General features: G+C 43.5%; 1 protein-coding gene across 8 annotated transcripts in view; it reads left to right on the top strand.

Annotated features, from left to right (window-relative positions):
• Unc-13 (unc-13) overlaps window positions 1-25286 on the top strand; it is a 92398-nt gene that overhangs the window by 20012 nt on the left and 47100 nt on the right. For 7 of the 8 annotated variants that reach the window (XM_071787427.1, XM_071787431.1, XM_071787430.1 and 4 more), the window contains exon 3: window positions 12347-18308. In XM_071787427.1, coding sequence (XP_071643528.1) covers window positions 12834-18308 — 5475 coding nt within the window. In that variant the 5' untranslated portion in view covers window positions 12347-12833. The remainder of the gene's footprint in view (window positions 1-12346; window positions 18309-25286) is intronic. The other variant, XM_071787429.1, reaches the window with a different exon arrangement.

Here is a 25286-nt window from a genome sequence, read left to right as displayed (position 1 = left end):
CGCGCTTATCTCGGAGTTCCGGTCGCTCGATTGGCTGAGCGCTTACAATGACGTTCCGCTTTGGGGTTGTACGGTCTCTGAAAATACGCCGAGGAAACGTGCCTTGATTAGTGCTTTATATCCTGCGAAATTAGACAAGCGCGCTGGGAAGAAAGGAGATATTGTTTTATTTCTTTTTATTTTTTTTCAACAAAAGAATTCTATTCTGTCTCTGGTTCATAACGAGACAGGTCTTGTCTGTAGTCAATGTGTAGTGTCATCATACAATGCTGTTATGTAGAAAGAACTAACTTTACATTTAACGTCAATTCCTACAAGAACGTTTATAGTGTAAATACATTAACGTACAGGGAACTTTAAGTTTTATCACTTTCCGTCTTCCTCGTTACATTATTTATTAAACGGCATTGTCCCAATTATAGTCCGCTCTTAGAACAAGGACAAACTAAAGCAGGTGACGCGTGGCGAGATTGTTCGGCTGGCAACGCGAAACTTTCCACTTGTTTCTGTGCGAAATACATGGATGGTTCCCCAATCCCGGGATTTCGGCATCTCGGAACCGCCACCAGCCGTCCGACCATTTTGTCCTCGATGCCGGGAAAGTTTCCTCGCGTGCTTTCTCCTACCGCAGTTTCGGCCGGACGGCAAAATATTCGGTAATTTCGCGGAAGCCGCGGTCTCGCAGAAGTTTTGCGGATTTATACTTTGCGTGGAGACTACCGAATGCACCTGCGAGATGAGGGTTTTAAGTTTTAACTAAGGTCGCATTAAGTAGGCAATTGTATCTCACGTGAACAGGGACGAGAGGCAGCCACTGGGACGTGAGCGATGTCCTTCACCTTTCGCCTTTTTTTTTCCTCATCCTTCGTGTGCAGTTACGCCCTTTCTATGCGCCTGTTCTAACAAGCAAACAACCCACTTGCGTAGGAAAAGGGACACGTGTCGCGACAACACCTGTACACTGTGTATAAATGCACATTGCGCAAACAATATTTACTCTTCGCTCATTTGCACGCCTGGTGGAATAATTGGACAATAGTTTATGGTTTCCGCGTTATGCATTTTGATGACTCAACCGCGATGTCTCATACGTTCCCTAAAAGATCGGAAACTGAAGTCTCTGCCCGCGAATAATCTCATTTGAATAATTTATCCATCTGAATCGAGTCGGCACGATTGAATAACACATGCATTCAAAGGTCTTTAAAGAATTAAAGAAGGTTCAAGTACCGTCAAGTCTCCAAAACATTTTCGATCGTAGTTGAATAGCGACAGAAGTGAACGTCACGGTGAGTTCTAGTTTCTTTTCTGGGCACACCGATCATTATAGGATATTGATTTATAATATAGTAAAGGAATTACGAAGGATTCGCTCGAAATTATCTTTAAGCCCAAGAAAAAAGTAGAGTAAATTCGATTCGAGTCGTCTTTAGGGATGCTTTTAAGGAAACGACGGCATATATAGGGTGTATGCTTCATTTACGACGAAGCTCGACTAATTACGAAGCACAGCTTGATCGACTCTCTCGGCTCGTCTTCGCTCGTAGAAGCTGTTAAATTCGATATTCCGTCACTAAATAAAACGACGATCAGTCCTCCCTTCGCGCATATATACACACGCATACCCACATACACATACAAGTCGCTCGATACTTACTCGACCTGATATCGATAATGAATTAATTTAACACTTTGTTCGACGCGACTAAAAGGACGAGACCTATCTATATCCCGAGTATAAGCAATTTTACTGAAACTTTTGGACAGGGATTGCTTTTCGCCGTGAGTTACGACCCTCGAAATTTCGTGACTCCGTTGATACACCCGGTTGTCTCGGTGACCCCGTCGTTGACTTCGAAATACTCTCTCGAAAATTATTGTTAGACGTCGACCCGATTCGGAAATTCGAATGCCGCGGTTTTCGCTGGCGGATCAATACCGCCGCGGAGAAGCGGAGAGAAGGCTGGCTACCTCTCGCGCGTTGGACATTTTACATTCTTGCCGCGGCGACAGATACGTAGGACGTAGAAATAAAAGGCAACTTTCACGGTAATTTTCCGATATTTCTTTTTCCGAACAGGTAAAATCAGAGCAGCCGTAATGCTACGCGCGTGTACAAGTTGCGTCGCGTGTTGCATTGTTACATCTGCTCGTTATGATGGATGGATGAAGGAAGAAAAGAAAAGAGCAGCTGATCGCAAATCTCCGATTTATGTAGCAAATTTTCCGAACGACGCGAATTGAAAGGCAACGATTCTTTACGATATCCGCGCGTATCGGCCGATCGCAAGGATGGGCGGCCCAGGGCTATCGGATCGAATTGACATAAAAAGGACTCACGAGAGACGAATTTGAGAGTGCATGACACGAGAGATTTGATATGGGAGGACATTTTATGGATGCTATTTCGTCCTCGGTTCGAAGAATTCCGCGTATCGGATCCGTGTCGCGAATTACCGTCCGTATCGGACAACGATACCTGTATACTTGAAGGTAACCACTATCCAGTGATGATTGCCTCCAGCGCCTTCTCGCTGGTATCTAACGATTTTTTCGCAAGCGGTCGCGATCGATGTAATGAGCGGCTGTTATTAAGCTCTCTTTAATCACCTATGGGCTATGTGAGATCGCGTGCTTAAGTGCGTGTACGGCCGTACAGACACAGCCATCGTGTCATTTATCGCAAACTGGGGATTTCAGGGTTGCACGCCTCCGTGAGCAATTGTGCTTCCACGTTTTTAACCCTGCCACTTCTTCTCCCGATGTTAACGTGCCACGAAAAGCCATCTCGAGTAAAATTGGAATTGAAATTATTCGAAACTACGCCTTTACATTGCAGTTCATACACTTCGAACACTTCGTGTTTATTTAGCGATTTTTAACTTTACCTGAAACTTTTCTATCAAAAAATTGAAAAATATTAAATGTGAAGATGTGCGCGTTAGTTTGTTTAACTTTGACGGTTACGAGGGACGGTTCTCTCGACGATGGTTTTCAGTTTATTTTATAGCACAAGTACTGACATCGCGTATTTAATTTGAGAACAAACGTAACGAGCATATTGACGTAAAATATAATATTCCCCCTCCCGTGTCTCCGATCCCGATGAAAAAACTCCTTGATTCTTTTCCCGCAGGGGGGATGCCGACCCTCCCCAACCACTTTTTTACCCCTAGAAGTGTCACCTATCTATCCATTGATCCACTTCATTTGCATCCTTACAACCTTATTTTCAAGCAATCGATATCGGGCAAAAAGTGAAAAAATACGACGCGGTTTTTTTATCTTTTTAATATAATGATGAAAATTAAATTGTTATTTTTATTGATTGCTGCAAATGTATATTTTACATTTCTGTTAGACAGTATTGAGAGCCAGAAAAGGGAATTTTGTTGAATAATTTCCAGATACATATAACTAAATATACATATGTATAATTATTTTTTATTAAAATATTTTTATTTTCATGAAAGGGCATCGTTGTTAATATACATATCGCGAGATTAAAGCACGAATTTTTAAAATATTTGAGAGGAGTATAAGTTAATTATGTTATAATTGAAGCTATGAATAAAAATGCACTTATTAACATCCATTTTTCGATTAATTTAATTTCCATAACAATACTGTTATACGTAGAATTTTATTGCCAGAATAGTAAGCCATGAGATAGGGATTTACAATTTAGCCGCGTTTTTATCTTTTTTAAATTAAGTGTCCGATTATACGGTGGTAAAAATCGATAACTCGATAGCAAAAGGCAGTTACCGATTGACAATGCGAAGTAACGATTATCTCTTTCCCGTTAATGTGCCTCGTTTATTCGAATATCTGCCATGATTTGCTTGTCTGAATACCGCTAGCAGCGACAGGATCGCATAGCATCGTTAAACTGTTAGACAGTTCCTTGTTATTTAGTCGCGATAATGATACACGACACGCAGTTACAACGTTTAGAAAAAATCCCCCTGGGGCTATAATCTTGAGAGAAACTTTTTTGACGCAAACACGCCGATGTCGTGGATTTACTGGAGCGGGGTCGGATCCGTTGCGCATATTATCCGATTTAAGGAGAGAGGGTGAGCGAACGATAAACAACGTGAGAAGAAAACTGAGAGAAAGATTGTCGGACGATGTTATTTCTTTCGGATAGCGATAACTTGGAAGTCAAGTGACTGGTCGATCTCATTTGACGCGAGGTGTTAGGTTGACATTTGTATGAATGAAAATCTGAAGTGGGCTCAGTGAACCGGGTAGTTCCGCGCACAATTCCGCTCTCTCTCCGTTTCTCACCCTCTCTCAACCCCCTTAACCTCGGAGGACGCTCTCGGTGAACGAGAATTTCAGTCAACCGACGCAGGAGTGTCGATTCAAGACGAATGGGGGGGAGAGAGAGAGAGAGAGAGAGAGAGAGAGAGAGAGAGAAGAAGAAAGAGACAGACAATCGTACAAACAGCCAAAGCGTCTTTTGATCTAAAAGAGAAATTGTCGGAAATAAAATTTAAAAATGAGCAGTATTCAGTGAGGCACAGCTGTTTAGCGGGAGGGACAAATATCAGATAAGGCGAAGAGTTACTGGAAGAAGACAAGACTACGATAAATATCGAATTCCGATATAGAGAAAGAGGGAGAGAAAGAGAGAGAGAGGAAGTTAGATTTGCACACGGTTTTGGAGGGTTGCTGGCGAATATTGATCCTCGACGCGCGGGAGTGAAAGCTGGGCCTGGAAACCCTACGGGCTGCGAGATCCGCCTGCCCTTTGCGTTGTTGGTTATAATGCGGTTCATCAACGTGAGCGAAATTCGAAACGTCGCGGAAAATGCTCGCTACGCGAGCACCGCAAGTGTTGTAATACAAATCGTCCATCATGATTATCGTATTATTGACGAGCTGGTAGATGCGTGTACGGGCGACGTAAAGCACGCAACCCGCGCGGTGTTATTGTCAATCTAATTATGCGCGTACGCGGACAGATCACGAGAGTATGATTAACATGCGATACATGTACACAACGCGGTCCCCGAAGGACACCAGTTTGCGGAAACTTGGCCACCGCAAAAACAAAGTTAATATTCGTCAGATGAGTGCTCGCCAGACGACGAAGACTGGGTTATCTTCGCTGGAACTTTAAAGCGTACCTGCGGTTCAAGTTAATCTATCATACACCGCGAACGGATACAGTAACAAAATAATACGCGAAATATCACGCGACGTCTCGTTGCGAAATTTCTCCATTCTCAATTGTGCTATAAATATAGAATGTCGATATTTAATAAATAGATGCATATAGGAAATATATATTATCTCAACAACTCGGTAATTGCATAATAGTGATATAACATCTAAGTTTTCATATCGTTTGAAAATGTGCTACAATTATACTCATTGATCTTTATAACGATTACATAATCCTGTTATTTAACAATACGTTTGACATAAATTTCTTTAATATAAATTTTTATAGGGATATATAATTTTACCCTGTCTGCTGTTTTCAATATACATTGCGGTTTGCGATAACAATTCTAAGGCCGACCTTTAAATCGTTATTTTTCAGCAAAATTCTTAGAAACACGGGGTCCACCAAAAAGTTCGATTTCCCAATACGATTCGGTTAGCACGACAAAAGGAAAAACTTGCGACATAGCGGTAGAGTTGTTCAAACTTCGAACTTCATTGGATCGTGAACGGCTCGACGGTGTCCCGATGAAAAATGTATCTCCGAAAAAAAAGGAAGTACCTCGATCACACGCTCTCGTGGGGGGATATTTCTTACATAACTTCGCTTCTCAAACGTCAGAGCTTACGAAAGAAGTTTTACGAATATCGCGAAGAAAATTATTCCTCATTTAGATTTAATATTAGATTTAGTTTAATATTAGATTAATATTAGATAGTTTGGTCACGATATTATTACGAGCAAGCCATTGCGGAGGCAATAGAAATGGCGTTCTCTGGAATAACGTAGAGATCTAATAATCTAATAACAAGGAATCCCCTATGAACGTAAGAATACAATTCGAGCAATTGCTTCTTAAAGTAAATTACATTCGAGACTCAAATGCTCGAACGTTATTGCCCACAGCATCAGGAACATATCTCCACCTGCCAGAACCTGGCTTTTTCAATTTACCGACAATATACGCGCAACATCCGTGCAGAATCGAATTCCATTTCAACGTCTGTCGCCATACTCCTTCGGAAACGTTTGTATCGTTTCGCTCGTCCCTGCTTCTCAGTGGGTGTCGCTGTTGCAAAGCAACTCATTTTTCCCATGTAGCGTCAGGAGGATAATCTCGCGGCCAACTTGCTGGTAGAGCAGGAGGTTGGCTTCTTCGAAAGAGACCAGCAGGAATACAAGAAAATATTATCTAGAATGGCTATTGTCCTGAAAAGTAGAAATTATTACGCAATATTGCTCGCAGCATAATAAAACGTATTATCTTACATCAGTGTCCGGGTTTACCTTCATTAGGTGAGTACGGTAAATGTTTTGCTTCACGTATGGGAGTCATGCGCGCGTCTTACAAGCAAAATCCAATTCCATCTTACCATGGAGTTCTTACCCCCTCTTTGAGAAATGAGATCTCGCGAAAGAAGAAGAAGCCACGTAAATCCGCTTCTAATGGTCTCGGGTGTATTTTATGCGTCCGTGAGGACGGCGATGCCCGTTTTATTGGGTTTGAGTGAAACCAACTTAAAAATTTAGAGAGAGAGAGAGAGAGCGAGAGAGAGACTGATTCTCGAACGCGTCGATGAAGTCAGAGGCTGAAAAACCTCATGAATTATCAACCTCTCAAAAATTGACTGTTCAATTAACGGGACGGATGTCAATAACGGTACAAATAGAGATAACGGAAATAGATACGGTCGCAGGAAATTCGACGCGATTTCCAATAATGAAGACACACTAGGTGAATTTCGCTTGAATCCCGTCAAATGTATGATAAAGTGCGATTCGCACGGCCCGATCTTCGCGTAATTCGAACATTTTCGAACGCTAATACACGCGAACGACTATTTCGGGATTATTGACGATACTCCTTAGATGCCATGAAACACCAGGCCATTAAAACTCGGCGAGGCCATTAAAATTTATAAACGGGCATAAATATCTTCGAATACACGACACCGTGCAGCGCATTTTGTTGCTCACTCGGATTAATTATTGACCGGGCCCAGCTGGCTCTTCGATAGTTTCCAGCTGGTTATTCGTTTTTTACAATGGCGGGTCGTTTATGTAAACTTTGAGCAGGAACGATATCGATATACATATATATCTATACATGTATCTATAGCGACGAGACCGGCGCGAGTTGTTTCCAAAGACCATAATGCCTTTTCCACGACGCGGTTTATCGGGTACATAAACTGAATTGTGCCGGGTAACCACAATATATTGCACGTTATGACGCATCTTGTAAATCCGTAGTGCGACAATATGCGCGGGCAAACCCCTAAAATTTAATAAAAGAGATACCTTATGGCGCCTTTATGGCATAGGACATTCACAGGCTCGTTTGCAGGACATTTACGGAACAATTGCTTGTTTTTACTTTTATTGGGAGTGTAGAGTAATTTATAACAATAAACAACTATAAACAACATTTCATTATGCCATGCTAATATCTTATTTCTTATGTTAAATTTTACTATGCTGCCGCACCAACTGCGGACCATCAAGACGCCCAAGTTTAAATGCTATAGTCTTGTGTAAAATTACTATGTCCATAGTGATACAATCATAGCATTATTATAGCATTGAATGCTATGATCGTAGCATTAAATGCTATGGACATAGTAATTTTACACAAGACTATAGCATTTAAACTTGGGCGTCTTGATGGTCCGCAGTTGGTGCGGCAGCATAGTAAAATTTAACATAAAATTTTCTCCGTGTGATCACGTTTAAATACATGAAAGTCCGTTGCGACGTTACACGCAGTGAATAGAATATATCGTAGAAGCTTACTGTAGCTTAAATATGGAAATAAATATAATTGAGTATCGTGTCCATTGTCTTTCGGCTTATACTTTAAATGTCTCGTATTACGTCGAAATTGCGTTTCTATTTGCCAATAAACGTATTTTTAAACTTTACACAATGGTTTTGTTAAACAGAAAATTCACGAATGAACGACGACGACAATTTAAGCGCAATATTCGCTACACATCGACGGAATAATGCAGATTAATTCTTTTGTCTTGCCGCAGCAAGATCGCCGGCCCGGCAAAATTACCGAGCGGTTTCTGCCGCGCAAGAATGGTTTTATGACAATTAATAATACTAACAGCGAGAAAGAGAAAGACCTGTTGCTTGATAAATTTAGCCTATCTGCGTGAGACATTATCTCGAAAAACTAACTTCTACAGCATCGTATAAATTTCGTAGTTGACCCTGCCATCTGTGAGAAGTCGTTTTCTCCCCGTCTAGGATGGGATTAAGCGGTATCTCTCCCGTATCCCATTTCCGGCGCAGCCTTCGACCTATGTATAGGTCTTCTTAGGATAGAATAAAAAGATACGCGAGAGAAGGCTCGAGTAAAAGCAACCATACATCGTGGTCGTTAGATGTATATTATTGTCGTATTTATTCTCTTTTATTTTTGCGCGAATTATATATCAAAGCATCTGTTGATTTTTTATTAGGACACACATACTACACATATAACATACGCACACATATAATATTACGCAACATCATGAACATTGTATCAAGTACTCACGGTAACGATAATTAATGTCGTTCAAAGAAATTGCACTTTCCTTTTTTCTACTTCCAAACTATCGTTCGGGACGAAACTGCAATAAAGGAGAAAGAGTATAGTTTCTTTGCGCGTTGTACGAGGTTAATGTTTCCGATGTCGTGATCATCTTGCTGGAACGTTTGTGGAACTGCATATTGCATGTGTTGCAGAAAGTGGTTCAACAAAAACTACATTAATGTATGATTTTACAGATACGTCTTTCTCGTGTCATCTTGAAAACATGAAAACTACAAGAATAATTTACGCTCTTTTTTTTGTCACGGAAATCTCGAGAGGAAAACTACCTGGGAAAGTACCTTAGCAGCAACTATGTCGCGATGAAATTGAAAATTAAAATTTATGATCGCATTAAACTGCATATAGCGACATGCCACGCAAGTGGCAACTCCCCGAAGTTTCACAACAATACAAGTAATTACACGAGCAACTAGTTTTCTTTCTTATCTTAGATGCGCTCGAATGTTCTCTCTCTCTCTCCCTCCCTCTCGAGTCCCGTGCGCATAATTTTCAAAGGGATATTTTTCTCCATAAACATGTGATGCACATATAAGAAAATCTCCGGCGATAAACTGCTAAATCCCGCAGGGTTGTCCCATTTTTCGCTATACATGACGTGTTGTGAATTAATCTCGGTCCCCCTTTTAACAAGATTATGGTCTTTTACGCTATCCAGAAGCGGCCGAGCGATGGTTTTTCTCTAACGGGAGAAACCGGGTTTTACCCGGTTAAAAGTGTTTTACGTTATTTTTCGTTGAAAAATTTTCGTGTCGCATATAAGTAAGCTCTTCTACAAATCACCCTAAAATACTACTTACGATACCGCACACCGTGGGAGCATAAATAAATCATTACGCTATTTTACAGAATATAAGAGCATATAAATTTCTACGATTTTTGTATAAAAAAGCGGACAAGGATTTTTGTGAGATTTATGAGGTAAGCCAATTTTGTGGAAAAAAAAACATTAGACGCTCGAAAAATTCACAAATTTTCTATAGACCGAAGAATATCTTTTTTACGTGTAAAGTACAATAAATTTCGACTCTCGCCACTCGCTGACATTTTATCTACTTTGTCGGCGGGCCCATCAAAATCCTCTTTAAAAGTAAAAAAATTCCATGCAATGGAAGCTTCAAAAGGTACAAAAGATACAAATCCAATCGCACAAGCGAATGTATCAATTTACGATCAATTTTGCAGTGATATTCATCTTCGATAAGAACAATCTACATATCGGGATGATTTTGCGTATAAAATCTATTCAACGGGCATCAGATAATCGATACATGGCGTGACTTGTTGCATCGAAATACTCGATTTCCGACAGACTTTCCGTCGCCAATCCACCGGACTTCCGTTCTTAATTAATTACGAAGCGGCTTAAGTCGGCTTAAAGTAAAATCTGAAATAGTTGGGAAACGGAGATTCGTTTTACTGCCGCGTCGTAACTTACTTTTCACTTACTTTCACGGGAAATATACAATAGAAAGCACCGAAGGAAGCAACTTCGTTGACGACGGTTGATATCGAACGACACTTATCGTGTTAGTAATGATCGTCTTGTGACGTGATGAAAAATATAAAGTCTACGGTAGAACTATCGGTAAGAATTAACCGCCCACTATATTACGCGAATAATAATCTCTGTGACACGGATATAGCACAATAAACATTCCAGTTGATACGTAGTTTATAGATAGTAGATCGATAATCATTCGGCTTTACTGTGTTTACATGCCATCAGCTATCTGCAATTGATATCGTAAAGACGTAGAGCGACAGCATGAGCGGGAATAAAAATAACTGGCCCATAAAGAAACGCTCTATACTCCGTCACGTAAATAACCGCTGCATATTAATAGCTATTAATTGTGCGATTAACGACGATAATTTTGTACCGTTATCCTGCACGTAGCGCGTGCAGGAGGGCGCGTTACAAGAGAGCGATATATTAAAACGAGACATATACGGCGTATCTTACTTTCTGCCTGCCGACATTCAAAGAAACGCGGCGAGGGGAAATATTTGCGAACGCGGGAGGAATCTTCCACGAGTTGAATTCTCGCAATGGCGATATAACCGTTCGCCCCTTTTGTGATGCAACTCATGAATGCCCATTTTAACCCGGCGAGGAATCTGCCTGCGGTACACATACATCCAGCGCAATATCGTCGTGGCGGTATTCTTTTCTGCGGCCCGTGACAGCTCGCTTAACCGGAAGGAAGCCGATAGGAAGCTAGCAGCACGTGAAACGATGGAGCTAGATTCTCGAGTGTAAAATATAAAAAGGGCACGGGTGATAAACGCACGTGCCGCTTGATATACGATCGTAAATAGCGAGCCACGATCGTTGTTAGAATCTTGAAATCCGAGATAATTTATCTTAACAAAGTAAAGTGTCACGCGATATTTTAAATCACGACAGTTACGTCTCATGTCATTTTTATGACGTTTGTCGAAACACGCAGGGTTAACATTGTAACACTTTTCAATTGAAGAAAGGTTAAAGGTTCAGAATACATTATTCTATAAGCTGGTATTTCTTGATTTAATATATATTAAAATGACAGTCGGTCGAATAAATTTTACATTACGATACATCACTTAAATCGACGATTTACGATGATATTGCTTTTTGTCAATTATTAGGAAAAATTAACGTAAAATTTTAACGTAAAATTCAAGGTTTATTTAACTTACGCGTCTTTTTGTTTCAACGCCCTGTATAATGCACGCGAAATTAGGTTAACGACTTTCGAGATTGCACGATCATTTCGGGTAGCTTTAAGCGACACGTTTTCCCATTATTACGGAATAGTAATTTCATTGCCATCATAAAAAGCAGTATCTTGTCCGTGCTGTACTGTCTGGGGTAAATCGTGACGGAAAGACGCGTATAAAAAGAAATATCGATAGCTGCGCGAAATCTAAAAATAACGGCAATAAAGAATTGACTTGTCGACAGTTTATGAGGATCCAGGATCTAGATACGATCGATCGGTAGGTTTTCAGGTCGTGATGGTTATTTTGAATATTGCTACCGATACGTGAATGTAACTCGCAGCAGGACACCGGGTAGAATTACGCTAGATCAATAAGATGACGTGTAAATGAAGCATTTCTCTTAAATCCTTTATTTCATAAATTATACGGTCAATCGATTTTTAGCACGCGATATAATATTTAAGTGTTCACGTATATTTGACAGAATTTTGATCTATTTCACAGCGCGGCGGAGTCTCGCCTCGTCGCTATTAAGTTTAGATTGAGGCCAACGAGGCGCAATTAGACAGAAATCTTGATAGCGGCACACACTTATAGTCAACCTATGATGATTATAATTCAATTATAATTCAATAATACAATTTTAGGCTACATAAAATATTTATCTTTTTATCTCGTGGATATGAAGCAAATGCCTCGACGTATTTCTAACTATGTTATCTTGATACACGGTTGATAATGTTTATCAAGATAATGCAAACACCATGGGAGCTGTTGACTTGATACTCGGTGTTGACTTGGTATTCGATATCCGTTGTACCAAGCCGCACGGGTTGGCTTTTGCTATTTTGCAGATAACAACGGCGGCATGAACGTACGAGACTGGTTACAAAGTGCCATTTGCAGAGAGTTGCGCGATCCGGAGCGTTCTATCAAGATTGCATCTCAACGACTTCCAAACTTTGTGTACGCAGTGTAGCCTGTAGAACGCGAAGACAGACACTTGATACATGTAGACGTAAAAGTGAACAAGAAATCGTAGGACATAGTTAGACTACGTGTGAAATGTGAGAATTCGAAACGAGCCAGCATGGAGATCATCACGAAACGCGACGCAACGACCAAAAACTCGATGGCCTCCGTGAGGTTCGCCAAGCTGCAATTCATGTTCCTTCTTGGTCCACAAGGGGGGATGTGACTTGATTTGGGAGCGAGCCTCGACGATGAATCGCCTCAGGGATCGTCAAATAGAAACATAGGCGCATAACAAACAAACAAAAATTAAGAGGATTACTATAAAAAGTACTTGCGACGCGTAGTGCGACTAGATAAGGCTGAAATATGGATTCGACGAAATTGGGCGGTCCAGCACCGACCAGTCCGAGGACTCATTCGCCAGTCCTGCCAAGCTACCCCGCGCCCGGCGACGGTAATATCGATTACATCATAGGCGACTACATGGAGAGATTAGGCACGAGACTGAACATCCTTGAAACCGAGTTGAAGTATGCGTGGAGGGCACTGGATCTTCTCAGCCAGGAGTACATAAAAATGTGGGAAAGATTAGAGAAGCTGGAGGGCCTGCTGTACGAGCAGCAGAACGTTATCAGCCAGCTGATTGAGTTTTATACCAGCGGCGGCGCTCACGATAACGTGAGTATCGTCGAGGAGACTTTGGCCAACCAGCAAGGCTCGGTAGGCGAGCTAGACGCGATAGCGGAGAGTCTGGGTGCTGCGATAAGCATCGAGGAGACCACTGTGCTACGGGAGAAACTGGCACAACAGGAGCTGGCGAGGATCGGGCTCACGCAGGACAGTACAACGGCCGCGGCTGTGGTCACCGACATGCACAGGAATGTCAGGAATTTGGACACTTTGGAGACCCTTGAGGAAGAGGGCAACATTCCCGACGAGGCATTCTACAGAAGCCTGAATAACGCCTATAGGGAAGATCTGATTTGTGGCGACACGTCGAGACCGACGTCGCAGCTGGGTATGATCTGGGAGGAGGCCGAAGACGAGGACATAAACGGCAAGAAGGAGATCGAGTCCAGCATCTTCGACAAGACTATACCGAAGGAAAAAGAACTGGAAGAACTGTCCAACCAACCGACCAAGGAGGAAGTGCAAACCTCCATAATGAAGAAGGAGGATGAAGCGGACGAGGATGAGGGCGAGGTGTTCAGCGCGGCCGATTACAAGAGCTACAGAGGGAACACGCCGTGCGTCAGCGAGCAAGATCTCGCTCAACTCTCGAGACTCAGCTCCCTCGATCAGGTGGCGTTAGAAAAATTGCACGAAATAGATAGGCTAACCAGCAAGTTGCAAAAGGATTCGCAAAATCTAATTGAATTGCAATCGAGACTGATAGACTCGCCGAAGCGAAACCAATATGCGTCCGAGGCCGAAGCGAAACTGGCCGAGGAGGCGAGTAGCATAGATGAACAACTGAGGAAGATCTACGCGGAGACCGACGTGGACAGCTGGACCTTCTCCAAAAGTCCCAGCTCCACCGGCAGATCGATCTCCAGAGTCAGTACTGACAGCGGATTGGCCACCGATGGCGACTTTACAACGAGATCTATATCGCCAAGACTGACTTCTACGTCCAGGAGTAATTTAGACTCTATTTCGACTACTTATACCCCGCCTAGATTAGGATATACATCGGCCATACTAGAAAAGAGCCCGGAGCCCGTGATGTTGCCGATCGATGTCGGTAGCTTCGCAAAGGGATACGCAGAGAACAAGGAGCTGACAGATCTGATGGCCGAAAGTTTCGCGACCGCCGTCACCTGCGCCTCGCCCAACATTTACAGTACGACCACCGACAAGGTATCGTCACCCACTTTGTCGGCCGGCAGCGTACACAGCGTTCACAGCGTCCAGGGTCTCCGCACCAGACAGGACGGTTACTTTGGCAGCGCAGCCCGACTCAATCTCGAATTCCAGGAAAGTCGTACACCACCTAGTCCATCGCCTAGCTCACCACCTCCACCAGCACCGCGAGACACCACCGAGTCCTTCCTCATGTCCGGCGCAGAACAAAGAGAATCGGACGCGAAGGAGTCTCAGAGCCCGAGTTTCCTGCGAAACGCGGAAAAATTAGTCTCCATGGACCAAGGTCGTCTCAGCCCCCGCACTCCTCATTCGCCCAAATCACCACGAATTTCACCGAAACATGCGGGTAAATCTGGCAGTGCCGCTAACATAGTCACAGCTAAATCCGATTCCGGTCTGTCCTCTATGAGCGGTTGGAGCAGCTTAGACAAGTCACCGTGTTCCCCGAAGAGCACCATCGCTAAGATGCTGACCTCTTATTCGGTGGATCACACCCGCGCGAGTAATCTCATATCTAGCACGCAGCCCGCCAGAACATCCAGCTCGATACCACCCCTTCCAGAAACGACTACTACCACCGCTATCACGCAGGAACCACTCTATGACACTCCCGAGGGTAGAGACGCCTTTGCGAGCGCCATGACGACTACGTCCGGTCATCCCTACACAACGACGATGAATCACTTGTCGGCATATACGACCGCCAGCAAATCGCCAGCGAAAGAAGACTATACTTTTGTGCCACCACCAGCTCCAGGTGTAACTACTACCTGTCAGAGTCCCAAGAAGCGCAGTCGTCAGCAGAGCCTTCAACATTATGGCTCGACGTCCTCCGATACGAGCGCGGATTATGTCTACAGATCGGAGCAACCGGCTATTTACTCCGTGGCCGGTAGTAATCGACAGCAGGCCATTACGAGCGTCTATACCAGCGGTGCTGGGAGCTACGGGCCCAAGACTACCACCTCGGCTTACTACCCCGCCGAGTCGATGGATCAATATACCAACTATCAGGATTACGCCGCGCTTCAGTACGCGGAAACGACGGGCACTATGATGTCCCATGGGAAGAAACCGATACGCGGAAATTCTTTCACAGACGGCATGACGAACCACGAAGGATACAAGGCGGCGATGTATCGCACGATGTTTCCCACCGGCAACATCACAGACGCTCTCTCGTACTATCCGACCAGCGCGACTAATCTGCCACGTACGGAGACAAACGAGAGCTCGTCGTGGTTAAACTCGATGGAGGAACAGATACCGCACGATTCGACATCTTCCAGCATCAGATCCTTGACTTCCGACGGGAGCTACGCTCAAAGTCCGTACACGGACCGGAGGTATCCCCAGCCACCGGCCTATCAAGCGCATGCGGCGTATCAGCAGCATCATATTTACGCAAATCAGAATTATCCTCAAGCCTATCAACAGCAGTATCAGCCGTACAGCCAGCGACTGAGCAGTGCCGAGAGCGCGCAACTCGCGGACGGTTATCAGAGACAGTGGCAAAGGGAGCATCAGTACATTCAGGATCACGAGGGCGGAAGAATGGAACAACAACAGACGCAGCAGGGCGAGTATTATGACGCCTCCAGTGTGATAGTCTCGCAATCCGGATACATCAGTATCGCCTCGAATTTGAAAGATCACGAGGTAGATACCAGCAAGCTGTCGAAGAAGGTCAGGAGAGGCTCTTCGCTGAAGAACGCGATGAGCTCCATGAGCAACTGGCTGCCTGATTTGCATCTCACTAAACGTCACAGAAGTCAATCGTTGCCAGGTGGTGTCAGAAGAGAAGATCTGGACGTGCCGCAAGACGGTCAGCAGCCAAGATTGCCTGCTGAAATGATGGGCCGAGGTCGGGGCAGAGCTCAGACCGCTAGAAAAAAGAAAAAACATACGTTGGTTTCCACGGTCTCCGGCATTCTCCAGAAGGCCAAACGTCGCAGTCATCAGTCCGCATCTCTGTCCGATCCGGAACAGTCCGAGACGGAATGGAGCAGTGGTCGGCAAAGCGGTCTCTCGGAGGATGAAGACAGCGTCATATCTGACATCGTTCAAGAACCGCCTTTCTTCGCCAAAGTAAAGAGTGCGAGCACGAAAAGGAAGCAGCCGCCTCCGCAGCAGATAATGACGCAACAGCAGCAGCAGCAGCAAGCACAGATTCAAGCGCAACAAAAGGAATATATGCAACAGCAGCAAGCACAGCTACAACATCAAGCGCAACTACAACAGCAAGCACAGCTACAACAGCAAGCACAGCTACAACAGGCGCTTCAGCAGCAGCAGCAAGCGCTTCAACAGCAAATTCAACAACATCAGGAGCAATTGCACCAACAGGCTCTTCAAGATACATGGGCTAAAGAGATCAAAGAAAAGGATCAAAGAAAGAACGAGGTTAACGAGCATGACGCGAACGACCAGGCAGCTTTGCTCGAGGAAGAAGCTTCGGGAAAAAGTACTGGCTCGGGATCCGGCGGATCGTCGATCTTCCAAACCGTCGGCGATATTAAGAGATCGACAGGCAGTTCGGATGAGGCCCCCAATGAGAAGGCGCCAAAACTGCCTCCAGTTACTTTGATCGGTGGCTCGAGCATGGAATTTGCTGTGTCACGAGCGCTCGGCAAGTATCGCCAACGACAATCTTCAACAGTATCCGATGACCAATCGGTGCCTGACGAGAACAACGAAAAGAAGCCGGGCGAGGAGGGCCCGGCGCAGACTTTGGAAACGAGTTTCGAGTATCCGGAAGATATGTCGGAAAAGAGTGAGAAGAGCGAGAAGTCTGGCAGTGCAAAACTACCGGAACTGGTTACCAGTCTGTCGGAAGAGGCCCCGCCGTCGGAGGGTAGCCCATCGGCGTCCATAAGAGGTTACAATACCATGGGAGGAACTCGATTTTTACCGCGCCATCAACAATCTCTAGAGATTCCTTGGACTGGGCGATCGGGTGAACCTGACGAGGATAATCGCAGCACTCATTCGTACAGAAGCACGTCAAGAGTGTCATCAAGACGGCAAAGCACCGAGGACTCTATCGATTCCGAAGACGAATGGTATTGTTACGAATTAAGAAAACTCGAAGAGATGGAAAGACAGTCCGAGATGGAAATGACAGAAGCACTGATCGAGGAACCCGAAGACGAGGTTTACCAACCAGACGAAACGGTAAAAGAAAAGATGTCGTTCGTGCTGAAGGAGCTTAAGCTCAAAGCCGTCACGAAACCAAAAGATCAGAGAAAGGAGGGTAGAGAAGAATCACGAAGCAGGATGAACGGTACGGTCATTAAGGAACATCGCTTCGAAGAGAACGACAGCAGGTATCGCGACGAGAAGCCTATACCCAAACGGAAGTCCGCGGAAAGTGTGGAAGCTGTGTTCGCCAGAGTGACCGATTACCATACGTGGGCGCACGAGCTAGAAGCCAAAAAGGAGAAGCCTCCACCACCACCACCCACGGAGGAGGGTTCCTCCGGCGAAACATCCGGTCCAGACAGCCCCGGACAATCGATGGACGAGGAAGAAGAAGAGGAGCTGCCGAAGGATCTCGAAGAGCAACAATCGCGACGAAGCTCCAACGGTTCGACGCTACGTCACAGCGAGAAGATGCCGCAGGGCTCGGATTCTTTGTCCCGCGAAGGTAGCGTAAGTGTACCACCTAGCGAAGTGTCGGTCAGCATCCCGGGAGCTTGGGATTCTGAAAGCACTGTCCTTGAAGGCCTCGAGCGCGATGGAGCCGGTAGCGCCGAGACAGCTACCACGGCGACCTTGAGTCTACCGAAGATCAAGATCGACTCCTCGTCCTGCGGAAGCTCGGACACGACATTGAAGGAGGGCCAGGTGAGTCCTGGCCCACCCGGGTCCAAGTGGAAGCTGCTCAAGGCCTTGAAGGAACGTAAGGCCGAGGAGAAGCTCAAGGAGGTCGAAGAGGCCTCTAAGGAGAACGCTATCTCTCAGGGACCCACGGCAGTGAGTATCATGATCAAGTGAGGACACGAAAACTTCTGTAAAGCGTACTCGAGATTCGGAGGTTGGGTAAAATAGTGAAATCGTTTTTATCACGTTTCGCGCATTTTTGCGATCGGCTACACATATGATATTCTAACGCTTTTTATTGGACATCTCGATACGGATATTCAATTATTGTCAAGTCCGAATTCGATTTATCTCAAACGAGACGGTACTCGAGCATGCCGGAAAAGGGGCCCTTTATCTCTTCACCATTGTCAGCGCTTTAGCACCTTGATCGTTTTGGCAGCTGACGTAAAATTCTCGACGATTGATTTCCCGCGTGCTTCGAATTCATTATGCGGCACGGTATAGATCTCTCGAATATCGAGTACGCGGGTACGTCGACTGACTGTAAAATGGGTGAGGTATTGCGAATTTAACAATATTTGGCGTTAAAGTTAAGACCGTGTCACCAAGTGACACGTATACTCAATCAACGTTGCGCGCGACACCGAAAGGAAGTCAAGCTTTGCCGTCAAAGAGAGCGACGACAATTTTGCTCGCTCTCTTTCACTAAGGTTGTTAAGGGAGACCGAGAACCTCTGAGATGGTTGTGTGAGATACATGTTACAAACGGTACTAGTCAATTTAAGTGTAACACCACTAACGCTTGATCAAGCAATATTTCTAAGGGGCGAGGAAACGCCGCTTCGGTAGCGATTGATTTATTGTGATCGACGATGATTGATCTTGAGATCCCACGCGGGCGACGCGTGGCCGTCGGAAAGCTCATTTAATAAGCATTTTAGACGTAATTTAGATGGTGCTTTATTCGTAGATACGCTTTAAGCTAGTAACTATTATCGTTAGAAACTACCGCTGTGTCTGAGCGACGCGGACAAGTGTTGTGAAAATATGCCTGCGAAAAGAAAAATGCGATATAATTGTTCAGACAAGTATTTCGCGTCGTCAAATTATTCTTATCTTATTTTTATCGTTCACCTAGTCCTTATCATTCTTTAATTTTTCTCGCATGTCTCATTGTCAAAAGTTGTCAAAAATTGCGTCAAGTACAAGCGCCATTGTTCGCGTCGAATGTTACCTGAGAATCGCAGAGGGCATAATGATAAGTCACATTATAGCGATAAGAACGTACGTCGCGCAGACACTGCGGAGAAAATCGTAAAACATCGAAATCCATCGCTCCCGTAAACGCCTGTAAACATACCGGAAATACTCGCGTACACGCGAGCCGTTCATCATGCTATATAAGAGAGAGAGAAGAAAACGACCCGGAGTGGAAATTGCGCCGGCGAATGGACCGGCGTTTCTGCGATCTAGGTACAAAGAGCACGCTGCGATAAAAGGCGCATGATACGTGCCTAGAAGTAGTGACGCCGCAAGAATTCGCGAGAAACACAAAGGGTTTTTAAAAGCGCGGCTATTAGCGCGACGAATCGTTCGAGACGAGTGAGAGAAACGCGCGAGAGATCCAGCAGCGGTGACTATAGTCGTTGCTAAATGGACATTTCTCGCACGGTTTCTTGACGCGTGGACAATAAACACGCGGTATATACGGAAGATCATTCCTTTTGCGATATTCATAGTCGAATCTTATACTCGGGATTGTCCCACGTGTGCGATCTTCTCGAAATCCTATACGTATAGATTTACGATTCGCAAGACGTAAGACGATCGCGAGCTTTAACTCGCGACTATAAATCCGTATAGCATTTTAAGGTCGCGCTCGATACGCGGCCTTGGGTATAAGATCAAACTGCGAATACCGAATTCTTAGTTCCTGACATCATAGAATATTGCATCCATATATCCGCCACTGTTACACTCACACATCTTCCTATATCACCCACGCGAAATCGAAGTATGTAGAGTCAATTTTGCAACGTTTCCGATCAGCAAGGACGATTTGCCCGAGGCAATTTTTACCTAACGTCGCGTTTTTTTTTTACGTAAACGACGGATCAAGTTAAGTAGATCGCGCTATCGATCGCGATCGATAACGATAACCGGTTGACAGACGCCTTGGGTATCCGTCGTACAATATACAGGGACTTCCAAAATCGACGACGCTTATCGTTGCCCCCGATATTAATGCCATTCAGGGCGACACACACGTTTAGTGCAACGATATATTCCGCGGGGCGATACATCCCATTCAATCGCGCGTGAATGCAGAAAAATCGATACCTCGCGTACCTCGTAACTCGCGCCGTCGTGCGAGAGACAGTATTACGCCGACAATATCTCCGCAGCTTGTACTTCTTACCTTTTCTACACGTTCCATCGCGAAGCGAGCCAACGACGGGGGTTCGTCTCCCGTGGATTTCCTTCCGAGACAGGAGCGTCTCCTGAAAAAAATAAAATAAAATTCGACGAGTCCCTCCGATGATCTTTATGCCGACCGCAGCAGATATGTACATCCGTGAAAGAACGTGACGCGAAAAACGCGCGTGTTACGCCAGAGAAAAAATTCGCCGTGTATATACGGTGCGTGCGCAAAATTTTTTTAACTGTCGTCAGTACGTCGCGGTGCAGCTACGATAAGGTGGAAAACGACAAGACTAATGATCGTTGTTGTACGTCGTGTAGTAATAATTATTATACATTATACCATGGTAGAGTAATAAAACTATATCGTGACGGTAACGTGTCGTTTGTATACACCGAACGACCTGTACTGACTTAACAACCTGACTTCGAAATTTGTGTTGTTACACGTCAAGTCGCGATAGTAAATTATAAATAATTTAAATAGTAGAACAGCGTTATTTAATGGAAATTTGCATTTAGTTTCTATTAAATCTCGGAACACACGAATTTATATCTCGATAATTAAATGAAAGGTGCATACAAACGACAGGGAGGTATTATTACAACCGATTGATAGCTTGCAGAAATAAGCATTTTTCTTGTTCTTGTTAACAGACATGCATATACTACTCCGTACGATCGACCGCATTGCGTACACCGACAGTTGTTCGACTTGCATAGAAACTGTTTCGCAATAATCGAATGAATGAACTACGTTGGTACGCGTGCGAGAGACACACACACCACACACATACATCCACGTCCGATACATATGCTTCCGTATCTAAAGACTTGCAGACGTATAGTACTGTACTTAAGCTAGGGAATATTATCCTGCGTAATTCTCGATGTGTTGTGTTAGAATTAGGTGACTGGGGCAGTACCTGGTGTTCGAAGAAAATGTGTAGAGACGCTGGTTTCGATACTGACACATTTATCGGACAAGAATAAGGGGAATTATTAAGAAAAGAGTATCGAGAGAAGAACGAAAATGCAAAATTTATACGAAAGCGTATGTAAAGATGTATATCGCGAGCATTGTCAAAGTTGCCAGCGACGTTCGTAAAATTCACATAGAGTTCGGGGTTACTAAAAACTTTTGCTAAACTACGAAGAATTATTTTGGGATACTTTATGTAACAAAGTTTTACCTTTAGAGAAACCACAAATTTTGCACATTATTTCTTAAAGCGGATAGCATTGAGAAGGTACCGAAACCGGCGTCGCCGGTGCAAGAGTCAATAATACTGAAAAATAATAAGATTGTGGAAGTGCTGTCCTAAGAGAGAATGAGGAAACGAAAAAGGCGCATTAGGAACGGAGGAATACCTCTGAGATAATCCGTCATGGATGCATAAGTGATAAGAAACTGGCAACTCTTTCGAAATTATATGTCGTTGAGCCTTGCACGCTGATTATGATAAGAATAAAGGGGCAAGCAAACTCCGCAATTGCATCAAAAATTTCACTTTCGCTCATCTTAATAGGTGCCCTCTTTGAGAAAGAATATAAATATAATATAAATATAAATATATATTATTTATATAAATATATATAAATTTATACTTATATATAATTATTATATATATTATTATATATATTATTATATAAATTTATACTTATATATATAAATATATATAATCTAAATATAAAATTATTTAAAAATTTCTCGAATCCATCTTTTATATATAGGAAAGAGCTAAAACAATAGTTCCAAGTCCTTCCGTTAGCGAGTCGTTCAGGAAAAATTTCATATTCGCATTTAGTAATTGCATTTGCTTCCTGTGCATGTGGAGACCAATTATAATTAACTCGCTGCGTAGCGAAAAACACACACACACTTTCTTTCTCTTTCTGCTCTTTCTTCCATAAAGAAATTATAATTTTTTCACATGTTAATTCATTTACAATTCACGGTCCGATTATTTCGCCGCCGGTGGATGAACATTTTTAACGAGGCAGTAAAACCAAACGCAAATCCTACCATTTACCGGCAGAAATTGAAGGAAAAGTGTCGCTTGTTAATTACAACATGTTAAGAAAACGATAAGTTTACATAAAACCGAGTTTTATGTAAAAACTGGTGCGCTCTTCTTTCGCTACTTCGTTAAAGATATAGCGCGGATACTTACACAAAGAGATTTAAAAGAGAGCTTAAATGGCTTGCTGCAATTCGCCAAATTTACGTCGCGAAAAAATATTACAAAAAATCTCACTTGTTTGTACAGCATTATCTACATTTAACATACCGCAAGGACAAGCCGTTGTTTCGCACAACGCGCGTCCATTATGCAGCTTCCTTAATCATCCTAGCTTCTATCAACAACTAGCAAGGATGTCAGGCTCCTAATTAATGGCCACTGCTGACGCACGCATATTAGCAAGTTGTTTCGCGGGCATTGCGTTTGTACGGGTCATCACAAAATAACGTAATGCTTTACAACGTTAAAGAGCATTGTGGTTGAAAGCTGTCCCTATTCTTCTCACGCCTATTTAAAATTCTTTCTCGTAAATCCGCCATTTAACTCGCCACAAGCTCTAATTTTATTTAATCAAAGAGTCGATTGCGAGACAAACGAGAGATCCCTCCCTTCTTTGTACAGTTTTGCAAATTTCCATTCCTTACTTTCCCGGCGTTCGCCGCATAAGTCACTCGTTGAAAACTGTCGGCACGTAGTCCGCGCCAACAAACATTTCAATGAAATTCCTATTTATCACGTTTTATCAACGTTTATTCGGGCTTCCGCAAATTGCGACGGTCTGACTTGAGAGACGGCGTAAAATCACGTTGAGAAGAACGAGAAAAAGGAAAAGAGAGGAGCACCCAAGGGGCGAGAGTGAAATACTTTTTTAATTGAATGATCCGTCGATGCAAATGATTTTAATTGGACGAGCTATGCCGAGCGGAGCGTGTCTTCGAGGAAGGAAAATCGAGCGGCTGGCTCCACGACGTTCCGTGAAATCGTCTTCGAGATAAACGAACGACTCGATTGACGCAACGGCAGTCGGATTCGTGCTCGCGCATAAATCAATTACCGCGCCGCAAGTATATTATCCGCCTCAAGTTGTTGATGAACAAAAGGGCCGATCGAATACCGACGTCGAGTTTTCGCGTCAGTCGAGTCGCGAGTTCTCCCGAAAGAGATCGGCAGCGATACGAGGCCAATATACGACAAGACCAATTCTCTACCGTTTCTCACTTTTATATGAGCGTAATGCGAAAGGAGCGAATACTACCGCGTCCGCGTCGAGATAAGTATATACTAGACGCCTAGTAATGGTCATTAATAATTGTATATGTATACTGTCGTGGTACCACTATAAGTGTCTAATACACGCTCGTAATCGTCTTCTCGTCGAGTTATTGCTCGAGCATGGTGCGCCAGGCCGATTTTTTCTTGGCTCTCTCAGACACTTCACGTCTCATATACCAAAGATATCATCATATAATTCTTCGCTATACATCTCTCACGTACACGTACACATTCGCCTAATTTACGCATATAAATATATACATGAAGGTATATATACATATATATTACTAGCCTACGCGGTAGATTTGTGTCAATTAATACTATAACAAAATGTTTAGTCGTGTTTTTTCAGCGGGGCAAGCGCGAAAAAAAAACGTAGCGTATAAGTTTTCGTGTGATAATCGAGACAATGGGAAATAGAAGTGGGGAAACAAACGTAGCTCATAGCATCTCACAAGCTCACACTCTAAAAAAAATGGCCCTTTTCGTTTTCTTTTAATGTCCAACGGGACTGTCGTTAGAGGTAACGTTAAAAAGAAAAATTTTTAATAACATTGTACGAAAATTGGAGACAATAGAGATTAGTCGTCAGACGTCAGACTATAACGCAATGAAACGCAATGACTAAATCTCGAGGAAAATTCTCGTTTCCGAAAAATTATTTTTTGCGACGGAGCTAACGCGCGACACAAAACGTTATTCAATTTTCCTGTGTTTTGTTATAATTTCTGATTCATTTTTTTTAATCCGCAATTCCTCACATTTTTCTGTATTTTTGCGCTATGCAATTGGCAGCGTGGATTAATTTTAATTGATCTGTCTGGCAATCCAGGCAGGCGCAAACTTGCCATTTTTTTTTTCGATATATCGACAGCGCGACCTAGTACGATCCGTTACGGGAACTAGCCGAGATAATAGAATGATCGATTACATGAATCCAATGTCCCGCTTGCGCGCGCACGACGTTCAATTTTAAGATAATTCTTTTAAAAACTGTCAAGTAAGTATGACGCATATCGTTTTCTGAAAGTTCTCGAGCCGGGAGGTAAAAGAGCAATTTGATACTTATACCCCGGTAGATTTATTTTATATTTAATGACGTAAAAGTTTGCTCGCAGCTAGTAAAATATAACGAAGTTCGTTAGGATACAATTAAGATCCATTAATGGCAATTTTATAGAAAGACACTTCGATGCCGGGCAAAGGTTCAAGGAGAAGTTTCACGTCCGGTGAAACATTCTAACGGTGTCCTTCGCGTGGGAAGAAAACTATTTTGTCGCCACGGTAATAGATACGTAGTCGTGAAATAGAGTAAAAAATGTCGTGATGTATGCCAAGAGGGTCACATCTGGGTTAGTCTTTAAGAAAATAAATGCGTGGCCTGTAAGGGCGGTAATTTTGCGGAATATAT

Source organism: Temnothorax longispinosus, chromosome 9 (assembly GCF_030848805.1).
Source record: "Temnothorax longispinosus isolate EJ_2023e chromosome 9, Tlon_JGU_v1, whole genome shotgun sequence".
NCBI lineage: Eukaryota > Metazoa > Arthropoda > Insecta > Hymenoptera > Formicidae > Temnothorax > Temnothorax longispinosus.
This window is presented reverse-complemented; position numbering and strand designations above follow the sequence as displayed.